This window comes from Gobio gobio (genome assembly GCF_949357685.1).
Source record: "Gobio gobio genome assembly, chromosome: 11".
Taxonomy (NCBI): Eukaryota; Metazoa; Chordata; class Actinopteri; order Cypriniformes; family Gobionidae; genus Gobio; species Gobio gobio.
Genome location: NC_137104.1, coordinates 19,201,015 through 19,225,274, shown reverse-complemented (window position 1 = coordinate 19,225,274; position 24,260 = coordinate 19,201,015). Strand labels below are relative to the sequence as shown.

Genomic DNA, 24,260 nt, shown 5'->3' with positions numbered 1-24,260 from the left:
TTGAAACAGATTTGCATATGCGCAGTCATTCGCCAGCTCCGTGCTGTTTTCCGCCCTCAAGTGCTGACGTGTAGGTATAGTGGAGCCAATGAAAACGCACGACGGTGGGTTTTTTTTAATACACAGGTTTTGCCTCTAGAGGGCGCTAGATGTACGGACACAGGATAAATGTAAAAATAAATCTGCTGGATGTTGTTAGCTAATGCTAACAGACAGATGTCGATATACATCAATATTAAACAAAAAGTAGACTAATCCACAGAAGCTCATAAAAATACCAGTGTTGTTAACCTTAACTAAAAGTAAAAATAAAAATGTAAATTGAAATAAATTAAGCATTAACCCCTTTTTTAAGTAAACTTATTTTCAGTAATACAACAAATGATTTCTAGTACTCGTATAACTAAAACTTAATAAAATTAAAGACATTTAAACAAAATTAAGTGACAAAACTACAACACATTCAATAAACATTACAATTTAAATGGAGTATTTTTAAATAAAAGTATATTAATGATACTTAATAACATTGAGAGGGACTTTATTTCAATATTTTTATAGTATGGGTTCTGTGTACAGTACAATCTGTGTGTACAGTTTAAGAAAACTAGCCTAGAAAACTACAACCAATCAAATTGGCCATATTATGAGGTTAACAATTAACATCTTTGTGTTAAACAATATACAACACTATTGAGGACTTGGAATGTGAAGACGCAATTGAAGAAAAAAAAAAAACACGTTGCAGTTTTATCTATGAAATATGGAGAAGACATTCAAAATAACTTTTAACAGTCCTTCATTGTTTTATCTGTGTGTTTTAATACAAATTCACACTAAATAACAAGAATTATGATCAAAACATGGAAGCATTAAATACATTTTAGCAGATGTTTCTTAATCATCATCATCATCAAATCGGATCTTTTTCCCTTGGAATACTGTGATTTGTGCCTGCTGTTCTTTTCTTTTCCTGCTAGCCTCCCACGAGGGATGAAGGGACTGCTGGGGTGGATTTGACATGTTTCCAGGTGGACCTCTGGGATTCTGATACTGCTCGAACTGTGACCTTCCCCACCCTGCCCCTGAAGGTCCCGCTTGCCTTTGTCCAGCAACTTTAAAAGTCTGTCTGTTGGGTTTGAAAGGATCCATCCTCCTGTCAGCGCCACGGTCTTGGCCTTTATATTGAGAAGTTTTCATCCTATTCTCAGGACCTTTTCCCTGGTCCTGGAATCGAGGAGGTCTTGACCCATCATTGTGAGACCCATACTTTGCTTTCTGAGAGGAGATGGAGGATTTGGACAAAGCTGAGCAAAACACAGACTGCAATTTGCCACGGTTTGTCTCGTGAGGTTTGCTGCTGGCCTCCTTGTCAGGTTTTTGAAGCTCACTCTTTTTCTCCTCAACTTTACCTTGGTTGCTTTTCCGTTTCTTGAATTTGCTCACTTTGCCCAGGAAGAAGTCATCATCATCACTGTCTTCAGAGTGAGACGATTGCTTATGGAAACGTTCTTCTGTGCTGTCATCGAAATATTCCTTCTCTTCCTTCTCCTCATCATCATCATCTGATAAATCGCTCTCTTCATCTGCCTCAAGCTTCTTGGTCTCAGGTAGGTCTTGTTTCTTTTCTGACTTTAAGGTGATCTCCATTTCTGCTTTACCAACATTTTTCGTCGGCGTAGGCTTTGTACTGCTTACAGTTGAAGACTTTTCAGGAGAACTTTGAACATTTGGAGACGTGGCCTCTGGACTCTGTAATTTAACCGTGGCCCCTTTGGAGTTTTCTGAAGATGTTGTGATGATCTTGGATGGTGGCAATTCAAAAGCGTCAGGATCTTTACCCGTGGTTGACTCTACAACACCAGACTTATCGATTTCAGTGGAAAAACTCTTACATTTGTCCTCTACTGCCTTACCAACGTTCTTTGGTGGTGTAGACTTTGTACTGCTTACAGTTGAAGACTTTTCAGGAGAACTTTGGACAGTTGGAGCCGTGGCCTCTGAATTCTGTAATTTAACTGTGACCCCTCTGGAGGATTCTGAAGATGTTGTGATGATCATGGACGGTGGTAATTCAAAAGCATCAGGGTCTTTACCCTTGGTTGGCTCTACAACACCAGACTTATCGATCTCAGTGGAAAAACTCTTACATTTTTCCTCTACTGCCATACCAAAGTTATTTGGCGGCATAGACTTTGTACTGCTTACAGTTGAAGACTTTTCAGGTGAACTTTGGACATTTGGAGACGTGGCCTCTGAATTCTTGGATGGTGGTAATTCAAAAGCATCAGGGTCTTTACTCTCGGTTGGCTCCACAACACCAGGCTTATGGATCTCAGTGGGAAAACTCTTCAGTTGTTCCTCTACTACTATGTTAACATCCTCCTTGCTCTCATCGTTGTCATCTTCTTTCTTGGACTGTACCATGGCCAGCCTATCAGTTTTTTTCTGCTCAGCTTCCGCAGCCTTAGCTCTTTCCTCTTTGACGGCTTCTTTGACCTTCTCTAGCTTGTTGACGAAGCGGGAATGTGTGATGATACGTGCGATGGCTCTGTCCACTGGGGTTGCCTGAGGGTCCTGCAAAATCTTCTCAGGCTCAGCGTTCTCCTGAAGTGCTGTCATGGTCACCTGATCTGGTTTAAGATTTCTTAAAGCCTGGATTTCTTTCAGGATTCCCGCTGCTCTCTCCTGGTTTTCCTTCACCTCAGATTCCTGACCCTTCTTCTTCTTCAGAGAAGCCATTTGCTCTGCCATTTTACTGATGATCAGCACCCTCGTCCTCTTCACGTCCTTCCTCATCCTGATCACCTCCAGTGGGACAGCCACGGTTTCAGATGAGTCCTGTAAGAGGCAAATTTTTTCAGATTAATCTTCATGTAATGAGTTCTTTAGAGTAATGTTGTTTGACACAAGAGTCTAAATCTTGAATAAAAGCATGACGTTCAAAGGAATACTTTATCTAAAAAGGAATATTCTGTCATTTACTCATCTTCATTACGAACTTGTATGCTATTGTTTTTCAGTGGAACACAAAATTGTATTTCTGAAGTATGTACCCTCAGTTTTGGGGTCATGGTTGGTTCTGTACAATTTCAGTACAGTAGGGAGAATCTGTCTTGAAATTATTTATTTTATTAAGACAGCAGCTGCAAAAATTCTTATTGTAAAGGTACTAATTTGTACAGTGCATATAATGTTTTCAACTAAATTACAATACAAGAAGAATTTTAAGAAGCAATCATTTTTAAAGTCTCTCATGCTCACCAAGGCTGCAAAAGTATAATTTTATTTATTTTTTTATCTAACTGACCCCAAACTTTTCTGGACTAAACTATTCTTAACTAGAAAGAAAAGTGTATCTGTATCATTATTTTTAACGTTTCAAAACTAGATTTTAGTATCAAATTCCAGGTTTTCCCAAACGTCGTTTTATTAAAAATAAGCAAAAATACATTTTCAGGTTTACTATTTCAAACTTTATTTAGTCAGAATTATTCTCTGACTTTTGGCCTTAATTTGTTGTGGGAATGTGGATATAGAAACCGGCCATGGAAACTATGAATATTAATAAGTTAGATAACATCACCTATCTATCCACAGAGTTGGTATCTGCTTATAGTGATGAAATATGTTATTGTCACAATTTATGTCAATGATGTTTGAACCCGAGATGCATTTTGAATCTGACACTGTGTGTAATGGAGCAATATTTGAATCGAAAGCATTTCACACACAAATCATATAAATTCAGACGGAAGGCATGAAAAGATTCTTCAGAAATTCTCCTTTTGTGTTCCACTGACAAAGTAACAACATGAGATTGATTCATTTTGCTATAACTCTTCATTTCATATTTTTGTATAGCTTTGACCAATTATTTTACCTGTACTCTGTATCTAATCTACTCACACCACTTAAAAATGCACTAACCTCAACTGGTAATGTTATTTCTTTTTGGCACTCATTGGTCTGTTCTTTTAATGTCTCCGGATTGGTCTTCTGGCTCTCCTGTGAGGAACCATCAATCTCTTCTTGCTGTTCCTCTGTCTTTTTGTCACCCTCCTCCTCTTTCAGTTTCTCATTATCATCATCGTTTGATTTTTCATCATTATCTGCTTGTGGCTGATCTTGCGACGTGACAATTTCTTCAATGTCTTTTGCTTGCTTTTCTGCTTTTCTTGCATTTATTCTCTCATCTTTGAAAGCTTTGATGGCTGCTTTTATGCTCTGGATTTTCTTGCTGAACTGTGGATGTGTGGCGATGCGGGCGGTGGCCCGCTCGGATAGGCTGGCCTCTTTATTCCGGCACACTATGTCAAAGCTGATGTCCTTCTGTAAGGCGGCCTTGGTGACGCTGTCAGGCCCAACAACTTTCAGCTCATGGATCTCCTCCCGAAGTCTCGCCGCTCGCCTGCGGAACTTCTCCACATCTGCCTCATTTCCTTTCTTCTTCTCCAGGACTGAGATCTGACGGGCGAGTTTCCGGAGGAGGAGCACCTTCACCCTTTTAACCTCCGGCCTCATCTTGACCACCTCATTGCTGAGGTTCAGTACTGCAGGCATCTTTATGTACTTTCTGAAAGCTGAAATGAGAAAAGCAACAGGTGGTGTAACATCATTATGAAGTTATGTGATCTCAACATTTCAATTTTAGTCTTGGGTTGTGTGTATATGTAAACTGTGTGCAGAATTATTAGGCACGTTGATTTTCTGATCATATTTTTTTTCCAGGCACATTTGACCAATTCCAAACCACAGTAATCCTAATAACTACTATTAATTTAGTATTTAATAAGTGATATATAATTGTTAATGAAGGCTGGAAATGAAAAACACCTTATATTCAGGTGTGCAGAATTATTAGGCATGTTTTCTTTTACAGATAAATTGAGCCAAAAAAAGAGATTTAAGTAAAAAATTATGAAATGCCCATGAGAGGGATGCAATACTAGACATTGCAGTTAAGGCATGACCATTGGACAGTGAAATGCTCATTGGGTCAGCAGGGTCAGACAAAAACACGTGGCGGAGAGAAGACACCTGTTAACTGCAAAAGAATTAAGAATTAAGGTGAAGAATTAAGTGTGAAACCATCAGGAACCCTTTAGTCTCCAGCGCCACCATTTTCCAGAGCTGCAACCTACCTGGAGTCTCCAGAAGTGCAAGGTGTCAGGATCTCAGAGACTTAAATTAGGTAAAGAATCCTAAAAAATGACCCCCACTAAATAAGAATCACAAGCTGAAGTGTTGTAAAATACATGAAGACTGTTTTTTTTAATAGGCTTTATGGACAGATAGGTTGAGAGTGACTCTTGAAGGACCAGCACCACATCCTCTAGTACCACTGTTTGAAGAATTCATCTTCCAGAATCTGGCAGTACGCTTTGGGAGTTCATTTTTAGTCCATCTCTGCAAAACGGACTTCAGGGTGGACTAAAATGAACTCCCAAAACGTACTGCCTATAAAAAAACAGTCTTCATGTATTTTACAACACTTCAGCTTGTGATTCTTATTTAGTGGGGGTCATTTTTTAGGATTCTTTACCTAATTTAAGTCTCTGAGATCATGACACCTTGCACTTCTGGAGACTCCAGGTAGGTTGCAGCTCTGGAAAATGGTGGCGCTGGAGACTAAAGGGTTCCTGATGGTTTCACACTTAATTCTTCACCTTAATTCTTAATTCTTTTGCAGTTAACAGGTGTCTTTTCTCCGCCACATGTTTTTGTCTGACCCTGCTGACCAAACGAGCATTTCACTGTCCAATGGTCATGCCTTATGGACTGCAATGTCTAGTATTGCATTAGTATTTTATCCTTCTCATGGGCATTTCATAATTTTTGACTTTCCAGTCTGAGTTAAATCTCTTTTTTGGCTCAATTTCTCTGTAAAAGAAAACATGCATAATAATGCATATAAGGTGTTTTTCATTTCCAGCCTTCATTAACAATTATTATATATCACATTATTAAATACTAAATTAATAGTAGTTATTAGGATTACTGTTGTTTGGAATTGGTCAAATGTGCCTGGAAAAAAATATGATCAGAAAATCAACGTGCCTAATAATTCTGCACACAGTGTATGTATGCATGTATATATATACACACACACATTTATATTATACAGATGTACAAATTGTGACAGTATGTAGGTACTAACAATTGAATAAATATGATAGAATTTACATATTACAAATAATGTATTATTATTAAAAGTTGTAATACTGCATTGATGTTTGTGTACATCATCTGATTTTTTTAAAGTCTTTATGTGTTAAAATAAAGTAGACAATAGTATATAATTACATTAATATAAAATAATCACGTAAGTGACTTAACATCACAACAACACAGGTAAAAATCACATGGCCACGTAAAAGGTCTATGTGCGAATGTTGTAATAGTTGTGCAACATTAGTCAACGCAAATACAATGTTGACATGATAAGATCCGTGTAACCAACACGAATCTGTTAGTGACGTTCACGCAAAACAATCATCCAATCTTAATAAACATATGCATAACTTCGTCATCACTTCTAACTGCCAAACTTTTAATCAAATAATAATTTTATTCTAGCGACATGTCCCAACAAATTCTTGTTTCAAGCATGGCTGAAGGCATGTGTTGGAGTGGTCGAATGTGCTCTACTTATATACACAAGGTTTATAAAATATGCCACCTGTTTTACTTGAGTATTACTATACAAACCTTCACACCCATGGTTTATGTCAATATTAACACTTACCTCTACAAAATAATAATGAAAATCAGGCAGAAGAGTTGACTTTTCAGGACGCCGCCATCTTGCCTTGCGAACGTAGCGCACAGCGTCGTTACGTCACGAGGCTTCCAGAATAAAAATGGGAGGGCCTCACGCAGAGTGTTTTTATTTATCTCTTTGTGTCTGGAAAAAGGAAAACACTGACATCCTCGCATTGGCGTAGCGATGCCCATCAGTATTAGGACGCTCACGTTGTTTCCCTCGAGTGTTTAAAGTTACTGGAATCTAAAGGGTGGAGAATGAAGCGGCGCAATGCGGACTGCAGCAAACTCCGTCGCCCGTTGAAACGGAACCGAATCACCGAGGGTATTCACAGCAGGTACGGACGGAGAATCTCACGGCCAGTCGACCGCACCGTAATGGCGTCTCTGAGCAGAGCTTGGCTGTATATGAGCTGTCACAGTCAGATACAGATGACAGTTCAATGTGATCATTCACTGGCCTGACTGTGGCTTAGACAAGGATACCTCTGACTCCTCTCAGTAAAGCAAAATATGTGTGGATGCTGGCTTTTGCGTATCATCCACGGGCTTCAATAGTGCATACTTTGGATTGATAAGCATTGCATGTAGTCCTGGCCATGTTATGAATGTTCTTTAAGTTGTGCAGTGGTCTTGTATAGCCATCATCATCATCACCATCACTGTCTTGCTGGAAGATCCAGCTTGTTTTGGATCATGGGAACTGGTGATTTTTAGCTGGTCATTGGCTGGTCAACCAGCTACTCTTAAAAATAAAGGTTTCTTATTGGTACTGATGGTTAGATGAAGAACATTTAACATCCACAGAACCTTTTTGTTGCACAAACGCTTTTTATATATAGTGGAGAAATGTTTCTAGATTATTTAAATGTTCTTCACATGTATAAAAAAAAAAGTTACTTTTAAGAACTGACAGCTGGATTGTTGCTTGTCCAAGATAGTCTACCAGAAACCAACTAAACTGTCAAATGTTTATGCCACATTATTGAAACGTTTTTGATGCCTTCGCTGTTTTGTGTCAGGTGAATGTTATGAAGGAATCCTAATACGAACTGATTGTTTAAGACTGTTTTTCTTCTAGGAAGATGTGTAGATTAAACCCTGTGTGTAACTTGATCCTGCAAGTTTTGGTTTGTTCAACCTCCACATGACACTGTGTTGACCGAAACTTTATATCTGCGGTCCATCTGAAATAAGTTTATATAAACATAAACTACCAAGACGTACTCTGCCAAGACCTAATTTTGGCTGAGTATATTTGAATAGTTTTAACAAGCAGTATTCCCACTGTTAGAAACCTCCCTGAAATGTCAGGGAAAAGACTGAGAAAGGCCATGGAAATGTAATATCTTCACTGCAAAAAATGTCAGGTCTCCAATTAAAGATTTTCTAGTGACTGGTCACATCTACATTTTTTTAGTTGGCCAAATTGAATTTCTGTGACTAAAATTGTAGCAATTCGCCGAAATTCAATTTGGCCAACTGAAAAATTTAGATGTGACCAGTCACTGGAGAGGCCTGAATTTTTTTACAGTGTTAAAAGTCATGGAAATAGTGTCTATAGTGAATGTAAATTTATGTGGTTATGATCTGGATGGATACTTAGTCTCTTTTTTTTATATATATATATTTTTGATTTTAGTTTTCATTAATTTTAACTAGCCTATTGATCTATTGATATTTAACAAATAAATTCTCCCTAGCACTGAATTTATAAATGCTTATACATTAATCATGGAAACTGAAAAAGTAATTGAAATTAATTTATAAAACAGACATAGACATTGATATGTTTTTTTTTATTCTTATGATTTCTCTTGATCTGGCAGTACCTTTCTGTACCTGAAGTTCCTGGTCGTTTGGGCGCTGGTTCTGCTGGCCGATTTCGTGCTGGAGTTCCGGTTCGAGTATCTGTGGCCTTTCTGGCTCTTCATCAGGAGTGTTTATGATTCCTTTAGATATCAGGGATTGGTGAGTATTTTAATTCCCATCGTTGTGTAATTGAGCAACGAATGGCTCACTGTCGTCTTGGTTCTTGGTAAACCAGTCTTGATGGCTTTGAGTGACATGTTTTACACAGGTTAAATTGATCATCTCTACTCTTCTCTTATCCCACAGGCATTCTCTGTGTTCTTCGTGTGTGTCGCATTCACATCAGACATCATCTGCCTCCTGTTCATCCCCAAGCAATGGCTGTTCTTCGCTGCCAGCACGTATGTCTGGGTACAGTACGTGTGGCATACAGGTATGTCAATATTGCTCAAGCCCCGTCTGACTTTCCATGAGTATCTTTTTAGGAGTAAGGGCACTTAAACATTAGAGCTGATTGAATGTTAGACTCTGAGAATGCTGGGAATCTATTGATTGGATGGAGATGGTGAGTGGCAAGTGTTTGCGAAAGTGATGCTCCATCATGCAACTAAAAGTTGCATGCTTTGCCATAGGCATCCATTGACCAATGAAAACTGCAGACGCATGGATCCATGTTGTGCTTCCAGAAACCCAATTTATTCCACATTCATGTCTGAAATACTCCATCAGAGGTTTTGCTAGTGTGTAAGTGCCCATAAGCCTTTGTCACTGATTATTCAGTGGCATAAATCAGGAGCATTCTGCTAAATATTACGCAACCATTCACTTCCCTGGCAGTTACTAGAGAGGGAGATGTTGAAAGGGCTTTTCTTATGCAAACGATACCATTTGGATCTCTCTGGATACTGTTTATCATGAATGTTTGATGATTGCATAAAAGAACAATGAGCAAGCAGCATTGTTTTTGTTGGGGATTGACTTCATAGTTTACGTACACTACCGTTCAAAAGTTTGGGGTTGGTCAGAATTGTAATTTTTTTTTGCTCTCCAAGGCTGCATTTATTTAATCAAAAATACAGTCAAAATTTTAATATTGTAAAATATTATTCTATTTTAATATATTTTAAATCTAAAAAACAAATTTTATTTATTCCTGTGATGGCAAAGCTAAATTTTCAGCATCATTAATCCAGTCTTCAGTGTCACATGATCCTTCAGAATTCATTCTAATATTCTAATTTTCTGCTCAAGAAACTCTTCTTCTTATTTTTATTATTATCAATGTTGACAACAGTCATGCTGCTTCATATTTTTGTGGAAGTCATGTTACATCTTTTAAGGATGCTTTGATTAAAGGTGGGCTAAGTGGTATTTCAAAACCGCTTTAAAAAAGTGTCTCGGGCCGTGTACCAAAACAAACGTATAGCCAATCAGCAGTAAGGGGCGTGTCTACTAATGACGCTCCGTGCACATCATTATTCAAAAGACACGACACAGGACGGACATTAACCGAGCGACGACAGAAAGAGAGAGATGGCAGATAAAAAACAAATGTGGAAGATGTCTGTGGAACAAAAGAAGGCTTACGATCAGGCAAGAAGTAGGACCCGTGTAAATATCGGATCATCTTTCCGGCGCTGGAGAGAACTCAAGGAGCTAAAGGCCTGTACACACCGGGACGAATATCGCACGCGCTTATCGCCAGCGTTTTTCGTGACGTTTTTCGGCGCGTCTTGAGTGTTCACACCCAAGCGATTTTCACTGGCGATGCGCCGAGTGAACGTGCACATTCAGTAGATGCGCTCCCGGTACACAAGGTGGTGCTGCGGCACTTACGCTTCTGACACGCTTGTCACACAGAAGAAGAGAGACAGTATTTACGTGCTTGCCAAAACCACAGATATATTATGTCTATGGCAAAACCATTCACACACTTTTTGCTAACTGGCAAGCAGCATTAGCAGCTCCTCTTCTTCTTTGTCTACTTACTACTTCTTCTTCGTATCAATGTGTGCTCGGCAAGACCGATTTTGTGCTTGAGCGCCACCCAGTCGTGTTTTACTGTCACTTCAGCAGCTCCAGGCACGTGAACAAAAGCGCTGATCTCATTGGTCGGCCAGTTTTTAACGCGCCGCGTCAAAATAAAAAAACGAACCTGAGACGTTTTTTTTTAAATGACGCTTTTACGCCTGGCGTTTTACGCGTCGGTGTGAACACTCACATTGGCGCCCATTGTTTAGTCACGAGGCGTTAAACGTCGGCGATAAACGCGTGCGAAAATCGTCCCGGTGTGAACAGGCCTTAAGGCTGAGGTTGCTTTATTTCTTCTCGATAGGCGAGTAACTTTGATTTTGTTTTGTTTCACAGAACTAATATATGCTGGCTTTTGCTTGAATATGCTCATGTGTCATGTTCGCTTGTTTGTCCATTTGCGATCATATTGTCGTTCACTTCAGCGACGACAATTACCCATTCATTTCCACACCGTATAAGCCTGGAGCTTCTAATTCTCCTCAATGTCTGTTTCAAGCGTCAGCTCCAAGCGGCAACATCCCGCAGTTTCTCTTGAAGCCAATACGGAAGTGACTTAAACTGCAATTCCTCGACTGGCCACTAGAGACAGGCTCCAGAAGGGAGCAGGATCTCATTGAGCCCCATGTTAAAATGCCCAACTTTACAGCAGAAAAACACATGTTTACAGCCTGGTACAAATTGTGGTTTTGGTCTATACGGCTAATTTTGCCCTTCATGACAACTGTGAGGGGGGTTAATTTTTTTTATAACTCATTCGTTTACATTATATAAAGCTTTAAAGTCCTGCATAATTAAGGGCGTGGCCACTTTAAGTGACAGGTGGATAGCCATTTATATGCTGTCTGTTAATCATCGCGCGACCTCAGCTCCACCCACGTCCCGCCTCTTTTTGCCCATTTTCTATTATCCGGGAGTGACACGCTGACAAGATGGCAACGGCTCTTCAGAATCCTATGGGTGACGTCACGGACACTACGTCCATATTTTTTACAGTCTATGGTCAGCTCCCAAAGTGTGTCCGAAAAGTAAGAAAATATACTCCTAATATATGTTTGTTTCCTTTGGTTGCTCTTTTCATGATCGATGTAACCGTCTAATCTTTTCATAATTGTAATATTTAATATGTTCGTTAGTTGGACTGTCATGCTCATGCTATCGAGTTGTTTGTGTTTTTGGGATGTAAGGGATGATTTTTTTTTTCACTAAACATTCGACCTGGATTACCACAGTAACACATTGCTTTCACTTATTGATGAGATCATGCCCTCGGCCGGCTGACAAAACAGATTCCACCATAGTCATTGCCTGAGTTGCGTATGTGCGGGGCGGAGCTATCAAAATAGGGGCGTGTTTTTGTTGATTTGAAATCGACATCAGTTACCAGAAAGCACTTACCCCACCTTTAATGGAGAGTTCAAAAGAACAGCATATATTAGAAATAGAAATGTTTGTATCCTTATAAATATCTGTACTGCTTTTGATAAATGCAATGTATCCTTGCTGATATGTGTTTCCATGTTGAGCTTTACCTTGTTCTTGAATTTAAATTGTGAACAGCAAAGATAGATAGATTTGATAGATTTTTGAGTGCTCTTGTATGTCCTTTTCTTGGGTCGTTTCAGTGATACCTTAGGAAAGAGGAGGAAAATAATTGCTGACACTGAGTGATTGTTCCTTGAAAACTGTTTCAATATGCCTTGAGCTGTGACTGTGATTGCTCCTGCTCGTCTCAACAAGAGAGGGTGTTTTCAGCAAGCTGGGGGTTTTGTTTGCAGCCTAGAGCTTGTTTTGTGAAACCTGTGTGACTGTATTGATCTGCCAAACAACTAGTTGCCTTTTATATAACCCCTCAGATGTCTGATGACCCTAAAGGTCACTAATGGGCTCAAAGTCATTATAGTTTGAAGAATTATGCATGCCTATATATGCCGTAAGAATGTCATAACCATTAACAGCAGGCTAGAGATCAATTCTCAACTGTTATATATAGTTTTTCTATTTTCTTCCTTTTCAGAGCGAGGTGTGTGTCTGCCCACTGTCTCTCTGTGGATTCTTTTCGTCTACATCGAAGCAGCCATCCGATTCAAGGATTTGAAACATTTTCATGTAGACCTTTGCCGTCCATTCGCAGCCCACTGGTAAGATTTCTTTGATGCTTACTTGCCCTCATGTTGTTCTAAAGCAGGGGTGTCCAACCCTGGTCCTGGAGCACTACCACCCTGCAGATTTTAGCTCCAACCTGAATCAAACACACCTGAACCAGCTAATCATGGTGTTCAGGGTGCTAGATAATTACAGACAGGTGTGTTGGACCAAGGTTGGAACTGAAATCTGCAGGATGGTAGCTCTCCAGGAGCAGGGTTGGACAGCCCTGTTCTAAACCAATATGACTTATTTTCAGTTATGGGACATAAAAGGAGAAATGCTTAAGTATGTTTATGCTGTTCTTTCCAATAAAACAAACGCAAAATGGCATGAACTTTCTTCGTCATATATCTTTTTCAGTTCCATGTTCGAAAGGATGTCATGAAGGTTTGTATCATTTTAAAGGGGTCCCATTATGCTTTTTTACATTTGCAACTATGTTTAGTTTGTAATGTTGCTGTTTGAGCATGAAAATGGTCCATTCCAAAGTAAGAACTTGTTCGGAAGTTGAATACAGAAGGTGGTCCGCCGGAAGCTAGATATTTTACTTCATAACGTGTTAAATATGGATATTTTTAGAATATGGAAAACCCATCGATTCGCTTCAGAAGGCCTTTAGAAGGCCCCAGAGCAGTGTGGATTACTTTTATAATGGATGGATGCACTTTTTTTGGTGTTCAAATTTTGGGCTGCCATTATAAAGCTGGAAGAGCCAGGATATTTGTTTTAAATATAATCATATACACCTAGGATGGCTTGAGGGTGAATAAATGATGGTATACGTTTCATTTTTTGGTGAACTATCCCTTTAAAAGCTATTCTAAAAGACCCCAAAAACTAAATCAAGACTTTGAAAAAGGGATAATGGGTCCTCTTTAAAGGTTTGTGAAATATCTCTTCAGGCACAAAGTCATACACCACATACATTTTTCACAAATGTTTGATTATTGAACGTAGTAAATATCTGATGTAACTGTACTACTTAGTCAGTTTTGTATTTGTAAACACGCTGATGGCGTCTCCATAGCAGCACATGGGAGTGTTGCCATTATCTGAAGGTGTCTGATGTTGAGTCATCACTAGTTGTACCAATCTTTTTTAACATGTTGTTCTAACCCTTTCGTTGAAGCATTGGCTATCCGGTGGTGACGCTGGGCTTCGGCTTCAAGAGTTACGTGAGCTATAAGATGCGTCTGCGGAAGCAAAAGGAGGTGCAGAAGGAAAATGAATTCTACATGCAGCTCCTACAGCAGGCCCTGCCCCCAGAACAACAGATGCTTCAGAAACAGGAACGAGAGGCAGAGGAGGGTAAGATCACCATTTGGCCATTATGATAATACAATAATTTTTTTAATTATGTGTCAAATCTATGACGCAAAGAAAAAACATGGGTCATTCAAAAATCGTCAAGGCATTGACGTCACAACCATGATCTCATTTCCATATGATTGATGACCGTTCACATTCAAAAGTTTGGGGCAGTTAGTCATTTTTTTCATGAATTGAGACATCGAGTTTCCATGAGGTCATTGTACTATAGAAATATACTGTAAGTGTCAGAACTCAAAACTTTCTTCTCAAAAAGCCCAAAAACAGTTTTTACTGAAACCAAGCTGCCAATATGACTCGTTGCAGATTTTGTCACATTATGACGTAATAGTGTGACAAAAGACCACCTCTGCAGAAGAGGATCAACACCTACTTTTACATTGTTGCCTCTTTAGCTCCGTCCACCAATTTGCGCATTTCGTGTAGTATTAAAGATGAGAGATACAAACAAAGGATTTCGCTACCAACAACCAAAGAGATGCCTCCTGAAGTGCCAAGTTATGGAAAAACAGTCTTCGCAGTGTCTCCCTTGTGATCATCTCATTACGGTAGCGTGGTTGAACTTTTAACTAAGTTCGGGTGAGTAAGACACTGTTCGTTACAGATCGTTTGATATGTACTGAGTATTTATACTGTAGTGCCGCAGTCAAACTGTGAATGGTTGTGATTCGCTTTTGTTTCAACATTTATTGGGTTAATGCGGGGAGAAAGCAAGTAGAAAAAGCTGCTTTTGTTATTGTTTTGATCTAAGCCATTCATTGCCATTCATAATCCTGAAAACTGAGCGAGATCTTCTGAGTTTTGGCATCAGTACGACATTGCAACACTTTTCATTTGATTTAAAACAAGACACCGCAAATGCCAATTTATACGTTTTTCACATTATTGAAAAGGATGAACAATAAATAGCCTATAAGATTGACAGTGTGACAAATAATTTGTTTACACAAAACACCGTAAGCTATAACTGTGGTAACTCCAAGTACTTAAACTTGATGTGCCACAACCAAGACTTATAAAGCATGTGTTAAACACATAAATGTTTCACACTGTTTGCAAATGTTTCAACATCAGAAGATTTCAAAACAGCTCCACACGTGTAACGGCGGGCACGTTGAAAAATATTTTAATGTGAAAAACTGTTACCTAATCATAGCAGTGGGCGTTTACTTCCAAGTCTTGAATGTGGCCCGCATATCAGAACTTTTATTCAGCAAGGATGAATTAAAGTGATCAAAAGTGACAGTAAAGACATTACAATAGATCTCTATTTCAAATGAATGCCTTTTTAAACTTTCTATTCAAAGAATCCTGAAAAAAACAAAATCGCAGGTTCAACAAAAATGGCACCACAACTGGTTTCAACATTGATTATAGTAAGAAATGTTTCTTCAGCAGCAAATCAGAATATTAGAATGAGTTCTGAAGGATCATTCATGTGACACTGAAAACTGGAGTAATGATGCTGAAAATGAAGCTTTGCATTTACTGGAATAAATTACATTTTCAAATATATTCAAATGGAAAAGTCAATTTAAATTAATAATTTTTCACAATATGACAGCTGTATCTTAATGGCCCCAAAGGTTTGAACAATAGAGTATTTTTTTTTATTTGTTATTTGTATATTTAAAGGTGTCATAAACTGGCTTTTTAAAAAATTTGTATACTGTTGTCTGAGGTCAACTTATGACGTTCACGTGGTTTTGACATTCAGAAACATCATAATAAATAAGTAATAGGCTATTTTCTGCCTTGGTTTTGAGGCTCTCTGAAGAAACGGTCGGTTTTGATGGGCGTGCCACACTGAAGACTTGGAACGCCCACGGCTAGGATTGGATAATATTTGCATATTTAATGAGCCTCAGCTCATCTCAGTACATGTGGGGATTGTTTTGAAAGCGTCTGGGGAATCGCTCACAGGACTCGCAAAATATCTTTATCAAACAAACACAAAGATTCATCTCTCATCCACCTGCGATTGATTGGAATGTTGTTGCCCGATCAGTGAATATAACCGCGAACCGTACACACATACACACACATATGCGCGCACAAGAAAGAAATGTTATTTCACTATTTAAGATAGCCTGTCGGCAGGCTGAAAAACACATAGCATCGAGGACATTGGGCTTTAAAAAAAAAGTCAAGTCCGAGCCCTGGCCCATAATGTTACAAGTCTGAGTATGATCACGAATGAAGCAATAACACTTCAAATAGAGGATTCTCCAGCCTGTGACCGCGTGCTAAGGTATGTAATCAATAGATTTCAAGCGATCTGTAACAATGCAATACTAACACATATAAAAAACATGTTTTACTCACATAAGTGTGTTGCACCATTCCTGTCGGATCCAATATAGAAGGCACAGCAGTGTTTTAATCTCAATATGTCTGCAAATCCAGTCTCGACCTGTCTCTTGTTTACAATCGATTCCATGGTGAAATGAAGCGAACAAACGCAATGTCTTACGCAGAATACGCACGTGAGCTGGAACCATCATGCTTATTGCTCGGTAGCGCAGCCCGTTTAGCTCCGAGTCGGTGGGCGGGCTTGAGGCGGTGCTTCTGCATCCTATTACGTCAGTGGTCGACATATTCTGAGATCGATCGTTTTCTGGGCCTGGTGTCAATAAAAGCTTTTCTTTGACTAACAAGGAAGTTTTCAGCTCTGAAACTTACAGGATATTCTTATATCACTATGAACTTTTAATAAATCAAAGGCTCAAGGGAAAGTTAATTTCTCAATTCATCACCCCTTTAATATTTTTTTTAACCATTATGTGAAACCATACAATAAACTTTAAATGTTTTTGACTACATTGTCACTAGACTTTTATTGTAAACCAGTTATCATCGTAAACAGTTATTTTATATTTTTATTGCAACATTTTTGTAATGTTTGGCAAACCTTTCAAAAATATGTTCAAAGTCCTGGTTGATATCACGCTGGGAATGAAAAGGTCAATTTTAGTGCATTGCATTGTAAGAAACCATACTCCACGCTGAGTGCTTTGTATGTATACCACCACATGTTGTTTTGCCTAATGTTTGTTATCTGGGTATTACATGCTTGCAGAGAATTTTCATACTGTGCACATAGTGCAAAAATAAAATTAGTTATGGTAGTACTATATTGCCTATTAATTTGCATGATGCTTTACAATTTGTATTTTTCATTTGTTGTCATAGCAGTCAGATAGCATTGCCTTGTTACCTTAATCTCTCTTTCATTCATTTGACAGCCACCTCAAAAGGCATGTCTGAAGCAGAATCTGTGTTAGTAGCTCAGAACGGCACTGCTATTACCAAGAAACTGCCCATCCCTCTGCCTGAACTGGAGTATAAGGAGAAGGGAAAAGACAAAAAACAGCAGCAGCACAGCATAGGAATAAACAACAACATCTTACAGACTGTGGATGCTAAACTACAGGACATTGAGTATATGGAGAACCACCTAAACACTAAGAGACTCAACAACGAGCTCAGCGGCAGCGCAGAGAACCTGTTCCTAAAAGAGGAGGTAGGCGGTGGAGGAGGAGGCTCTGCCCCCTCTAAACATTACAAAAACTCCTCCCCCCATAGCCACAACTCCACCAATGGCAGCGTACCATCCTCCTCATCCAGCAGGAGTGAAAAGAAACAGAAGTGTGCAGGGAAGAACCTTGCACCTCACAGAGATCTGATGGAGAACTGTATACCTAACAACCAGCTCAGTAAGCCAGATGCATTAGTGCGGTAAGACTCCTCATGCAGCAACTACTATGGTCTGATTGAGCCATTGGAGTGAGTACGTTCTGTTTATTCACACTTTCTCCATTTGTCAGGCTTGAGCAGGACATAAAGAAGTTGAAGGCTGACCTGCAGGCGAGCAGACAGGTGGAGCAAGACCTGCGCAGTCAGATCAGCTCTCTGAGCAGTTCCGAGAGGAGCATGCGCTCTGAGCTGGGGCAGCTTCGCCAGGAAAACGAGTTGCTGCAAAACAAGTGAGAAATCAGCAAAGAATTGTTACTAATATGCCAATACACATTTTAAACCAAGGACTCTAAGGCCCTGTCCCAAATGGCACCTTAAACATCCTACTTTTGCAGTGTAACGCCACTTTGACTGTCAGGTAGACAGTCAGTGCGGGCTCAGCAAAAGTGCCCATCGACGAAGCTTATTGACCGCAAAGCTTGCAAGCACCTTTCTGAAACCTAAAATGACAAATGGGACTAGACCGTAAGTGCATATGAAGAGTGCCATTTGGGACCGGGCCATACTTTGATTACCTGGACCACATATCCATGGTGTTTTTCACTGAGGACAAATTGTGTCAATTAATTAAAGTTGCCATTCGATCAAAATGGTCAATCACAGTTAACCACAACGATCCAATCAATTCCCTATAGACAAAATCAAGTTTCACTCGGATGTACGGTACAATATGAAAGAAAAGATGATCACAGCTTCTGTTTCATGCCAACTTTAAATATGTAAGACTAAAAATGTATCATTGATATCACAAATCATTGAGCACTGAGAAATGTAACCGGTTGCAGGTAGGGACAACAATTTACACCTGCCTAAAGACCTTTTAACTTAAAATACAGTGAAGGATTAAAATGGTTATTTGGATGAGTGTTGTTATTGTTAACTAAAACTAATAAAGATATTTTTTGCTAATTGAATTAAAGCTGAAATAAAAAATAAATATTAGATGCAAACTAAAAATAAAAACTAATGAAAATACAAATGTCTTGGCAACAAATGAAATAAAGTTGAAGTGCTAAAATGAAAATAAATATAAAGTTAAACAGAATTATAAAATAAAAAAAAGCTAGTAAAAATGCCAAAAGCACATAATAAAATTACTATAACTTCAACTAAAATACAATCTTAATCAAAATATGAATGCATTCTATAATAATATATAAATACTGATTTGGTCATAACTGACCAGTTAGGGATTGTTTTATTTGTTTTTGTTTTTTTTTACCAGCAAATCCCATCATTAATCATTTTAAATAATCCATTTGATCAAATAAATAAAATAAAAAAATCTCAAACACACTCAAAAAACAAAAGTCTGTTTCCAAGGACCCCAGGTAAATACTAATCACTACCTGGTATTTTTTTCTGCATTTGTATCTTCATATGCACATTTCCATCTCTCTACCTGCAGTCGTTTGTGCCAGTGTTAATTATGTGCTTCTCTGTCTTAGGCTTCATAATGCTGTGCAGGCAAAGCAAAAGGACAAGCAAACGATTGTGCAGCTGGAGAAGCGGCTCAAGGCAGAACAGGAAGCGCGAGCCGCAGTGGAAAAGCAGCTTGCAGAAGAGAAGAAAAGAAAGAAGATGGAAGAGGCTACAGCGGCACGTGCTGTCGCTCTGGCAGCTGCCTCCAGGTGAGACAGATTAATAACTCACCCAAAAATATTATTCTTATACTTTTAGTATTTTCTGTGGAATAAACTTCTAAATGAGAATGGGGAGCTCTGTGTGTGTTTTTGCATCTTGTTTTGTCTTTGTACTGGTGGGCTTGACTTTCGTTTCCATTCACAGAGGGGAATGCACGGACTCACTGAGGAGTCGCATACGTGAGCTGGAGTCGGAGTGCAAGAAGCTCATGCACGACAATAAGCTAAAGGAGGAACAAATCAGAGAGCTCGAGCTCAAAGCGCAAGTAAGCCAGAACCCCTGCTGACGTGGTGCTTTCCCAAGAGCAATATTTAAGTTAAAGATTCAGGCAAAAAGTTATATTTGTGGATCAGAATATGAATATATGTATATATATATATATATATATATATATATATATATATATATATATATAATATAGTGTATAATTTTAGTTAGTGTTTAAGAAAGTTCTGTACATTTGGACCTTGGACCTCTTTACTTCTTTTATTTATTTATTTAAAGTAATTATATTTAGCCTGATTCCTGGGACAAAACATTTGGTATAATTTGGCCTGATTGCTGGGACAAAACGTTTTGTATGATTTGTCCTGATTCCTAGGACAAAACGTTTGGTATAATTTGGCCTGATTGCTGGGACAAAACGTTTGGTATAATTTGGCCTGATTGCTGGGACAAAACGTTTGGTATAATTTAGCCTGATTGCAGGGACAAAACATTTGGTATGATTTGGCCTGATTTCTGGGACAAAATGTTTGGTATGATTTGACCTGATTCCTGGGACAAAACATTTGGTCTGATCTGGCCTGATTGCTGGGACAAAACGTTTGGTCTGATTTGACCTGATTCCTGGGACAAAACATTTGGTCTGATCTGGCCTGATTGCTGGGACAAAACGTTTGGTCTGATTTGGCCTGATTTCTGGGACAAAACATTTGGTCTGATCTGGCCTGATTGCTGGGACAAAACGTTTGGTCTGATTTGGCCTGATTTCTGGGACAAAATGTTTGCTATAATTTGGCCTGATTGCTGGGACAAAATGTTTGGTATGATTTGGCCTGATTCCTTGGGCAAAACGTTTGGTCTGATTTGGCCTGATTCCTGGGACAAACATTTTTTATTCTCTACACTATCGGCTGCAAACTCTTATTCAGTTTATCCATAAAATGTTTCACTCCGCAATTACATTAAATGATGGACATTAAATAAGTTGTGATTTATATTTTAGATTTCATATTGAAATATAATATTAGATAAGATTTCATATTGACCGTTTAAAATCTTTTCTCCAACTAAAAAGTACCTTCATATATTTCTCTTTGTGCAGGAGCTGCGTAAATATAAGGAGAACGAAAAGGACACGGAGGTTCTGATGTCAGCGCTGTCAGCCATGCAGGACAAGACCCAGCACTTGGAGAACAGTCTGAGTGCCGAGACCAGAATTAAACTTGATCTCTTTTCAGCACTCGGCGATGCCAAGCGACAGCTAGAGATTGCTCAAGGTCTGCCCTCGTCCTGTCCTAATAGAGCTCTATATCTAACCTATATTTCTGCTTCTGCTCTCACTAACCTATGGTTTTTTGCCCTGCTCGCAGGTCAGATTTTGCAGAAGGAGCAGGAGATAAAAGAGTTGAAGCAGAAGATCGCAGAGGTCATGGCGGTCATGCCCAGCATCACCTACTCGGCAGAGACCAACAACATGACCCCTGTGACCCCACATTACTCCTCCAAGTTTATGGACACCAGTCCTTCCAGCTTGGACCCCAATGCCTCTGTCTACCAGCCGCTCAAGAAGTGAATGTTCACACACGCCGTCCACTCTTTGATTTGTCTAAAAATTCAGTATGCAAACCAATGGGATGGGGTTGTATTTTTGTTTGATTTACCCCTCCTCTGTTAGTATGACTCTTCTTTGTTATTGCTAACATAAGTGGAGGATTAGAGGTGAAAAAATGGATGTCATATTAACAAGAACTGCCCTCCTGGTGTTTAAAGTTATTTTTGAAGCTCTTACACCTAAATTATTTTCTTGGTAATGACACTTCAGCCTGTTGTGGTTCTTTTGTGAGGTCTTAATGGAGACCTTTCATGATTTTTTTAAATTAATATCTCCATCTTTATGTTAAATTTGAACCATTTTATGGGCCACAAATGGTGGCATGATGTCTTTTTACTTCCCTGGTGTAAGCGTACATGTTTAAGTTTATTGAATGTAAAAAGAAAAGGGAAAAACGTATTGAGATGAGGCAGAAGTATTAGTGATGGAAAAAATGTTGTGTTTGTTGCAATGGAGTGATTAAGAATGCATTTCAGTTTAATCATGACCATAGTATTGTGCATCTGTTTTTGGGAGGTAAAAATCATTTCCTTATAGATGTTGGATCTGAATTGGACATATATTTTTCAAATTTTTGGTTCCTCCCAATGCTGTTTTCCAAGATGTCAAAGACACGAAAAACCCTACGTGTTTAAAAAGGGACTGATCTTCACATTGTATTTGTGGACAAAAATGCTGCATAAATATTTGGGAATGTTGTCGTATTTTGCGGTCAATGCAAGTCCTTTTTGTTACCGGACAAAAATTTAAATAGAACTTAGTTAAAACCAGTTGAAAAACTGAACATATGATGTCTTGTTTGCCAGTTGTTATGTTACACAGTGCCTTGAAATATCTTGTTTAATATATTCTCACACACTTCCCATGCCATGTTCACTCACTCCTAGAATCCATCTGATTGGTCCGCATACCACATGACCTGTTTTTCCCAAGTGTGGCATTTAAAATCATCTGCCCTCTTTTTACCATGTGTTTTGTTAACGGGAAAAAAACATACAGGTAACGGCAAGCCCACTTTAATCCACTAGTTATCAGTGGTTCATTATTTCTGCCATGTCTCTAATTTACATTAGCATGTTCATTGCATTTTTGTAATATTTGATGAATGGTTTGATTTTGGTCAAATGTGCCAATTTTTTCTCCCCTCCACCATTTACCATGCATCATTTTATAGAGACCTCATTGCAGATAACGTCTAAAATCAATCCATTAATGCCTCATTACAAAGTTCTACTTCACATGTCTTCTCTATTGGTTTAAGGATTGTGTCATGATGCAAGCAGAATATGCTTGTTTGGTTTAGTCCTTGTTTTACAACAGGGGTTTCTTTTTTATTTGTCTACCTTGGGAAAGTATTACTGTGGATTGCATTTGGTGTTTTTATGGTAAACTTTGTGGAGAGTAAAGAACACGCCTTTGTTTTTTCATTGTTTAAATTTTTTAAAGAACCAAGCTAAATGTTGAGGTTGTGTGTTTATACAGGAGTGTAAAATACCTTATTACTGTGTTTGCTTTGGGGAATTTGCACTTTATTTAATTATGGACTTCAATTGCTAATACTTCTAGATTTAATTGGATGCAAGTTTGGTCATTCATCCTTGTGAGGATACATGTCTACAGCAGGGTTATTATTGACAACTAAAACCATAAAAACATATTTCATTACTTTAAATAAAATAATAATAATGCAAAAAGAATTTAGCTAGTTGCCAAGGCAGCATTTCTAATTTTGATTTAGTTTAAGGTATTAAAAATAACTCAAACAAAACACCCCTCCAAATCATTGAATTCAGGTGTTCCATTCACTTCCATTACCAAAGGTGTATAAAATCAAGCACCTGGGCATGCAGACTGCCTCTACAAACATTTTTGAAAGAATGGGTCGCTCTCAGGAGCTCAGTGATTTCAAGCGTGGAATCGTGATAGGTTGCCACCTGTGCAATAAGTCCATTTGTGAAATTCCCCTCAGTACTCAATATTCCACGGTCAACTCAGCCACAAAGTGGTAGGCCATGTAAAATCACAGAGCGGGGTCATCGCATGCTGAGGCACACAGTGCGCAGAAGTCGCCAACTTTCTGCAGAGTCAATAGATACAGACCTCCAAACTTTGTGTGGCCTTCAGATTAGCTCAACAACAGTGTGGAGAGAACTTCATAGAATGGGTTTCAATGGCCGAGCAGCTGCATCCAAGTCTTACATCACCAAATGCAATGCAAAGCGTGGGATGCAGTGGTGTAAAGCACGCCGCCACTGGACTCTAGAGCAGAAGAGACGTGTTCTCTGGAGTGACGAATCACACTTCTCTGTCTGGCAATCCAATGGATGGGTCTGGGTTTTGCGGTTGCCAGGAGAACAGAACTTGCATGACTGCATTGTGCCACGTGTAAAGTTTGGTGGAGGGGGCATTATGATGTGGGGTTGTTTTTCAGGAGTTGGGCTTGACCCTTTAGTTCCAGTGAAAGGAACTCTTGATGCTTCAGCATACCAAGACATTGTGGACAATGTCATGCCCCCAACTTTGTGGGAACAGTTTGGGGATGGCCCCTTCCTGTTCCAACATGACTGCGCACCAGTGCAGAAAGCAAGGTCCATAAAGACATGGATGAGCGAGTTTGGTTTGGAGGAACTTGACTGGCTTGCACAGAGTCCTGACCTCAACCCCATAGAACACCTTTGGGATGAATTAGAGTGGAAACTGTGAGCCAGGTCTTCTCGTCCAACATCATTGCCTGACCTCACAAATGCGCTTCTAGAAGAATGGTCAAAAATTCCCATAATCACACTCCTAAACCTTGTGGAAAGCCTTCTCAGAAGAGTTGAAGCTGTTATAGCTGCAAAGGGTGGGCCAACTCCATATTAGACCCTACGGATTAAGAATGGCATGTCATTAAAGTTCATGTGCATGTAAAGGCAGGCGTCCCACAACTTTTAGCAAT

General features: G+C 39.0%; 2 protein-coding genes across 2 annotated transcripts; one reads left to right on the top strand and one right to left on the bottom strand.

Annotated features, from left to right (window-relative positions):
- Positions 1 to 465: 465 nt before the first annotated feature.
- srfbp1 (serum response factor binding protein 1) lies at positions 466 to 7,083 on the bottom strand. Its single transcript, XM_079829478.1, has 3 exons — positions 6,749 to 7,083; positions 3,931 to 4,583; positions 466 to 2,841 (listed from the first exon to the last, which is right to left on the bottom strand). Exons 2-3 carry the CDS (start codon positions 4,561 to 4,563, stop codon positions 898 to 900), a joined length of 2,577 nt encoding a protein of 858 aa, XP_079685604.1. The 5' UTR covers positions 4,564 to 4,583; positions 6,749 to 7,083; the 3' UTR covers positions 466 to 897.
- Positions 6,855 to 23,082, top strand: maco1a (macoilin 1a). The gene is made up of 11 exons (XM_079829479.1): positions 6,855 to 7,103; positions 8,595 to 8,736; positions 8,884 to 9,010; positions 12,626 to 12,749; positions 13,886 to 14,064; positions 17,331 to 17,823; positions 17,913 to 18,071; positions 19,290 to 19,472; positions 19,630 to 19,750; positions 20,813 to 20,987; positions 21,081 to 23,082. Exons 1-11 carry the CDS (start codon positions 7,024 to 7,026, stop codon positions 21,281 to 21,283), a joined length of 1,986 nt encoding a protein of 661 aa, XP_079685605.1. The 5' UTR covers positions 6,855 to 7,023; the 3' UTR covers positions 21,284 to 23,082.
- The last annotated feature ends 1,178 nt before the right edge of the window (positions 23,083 to 24,260 follow it).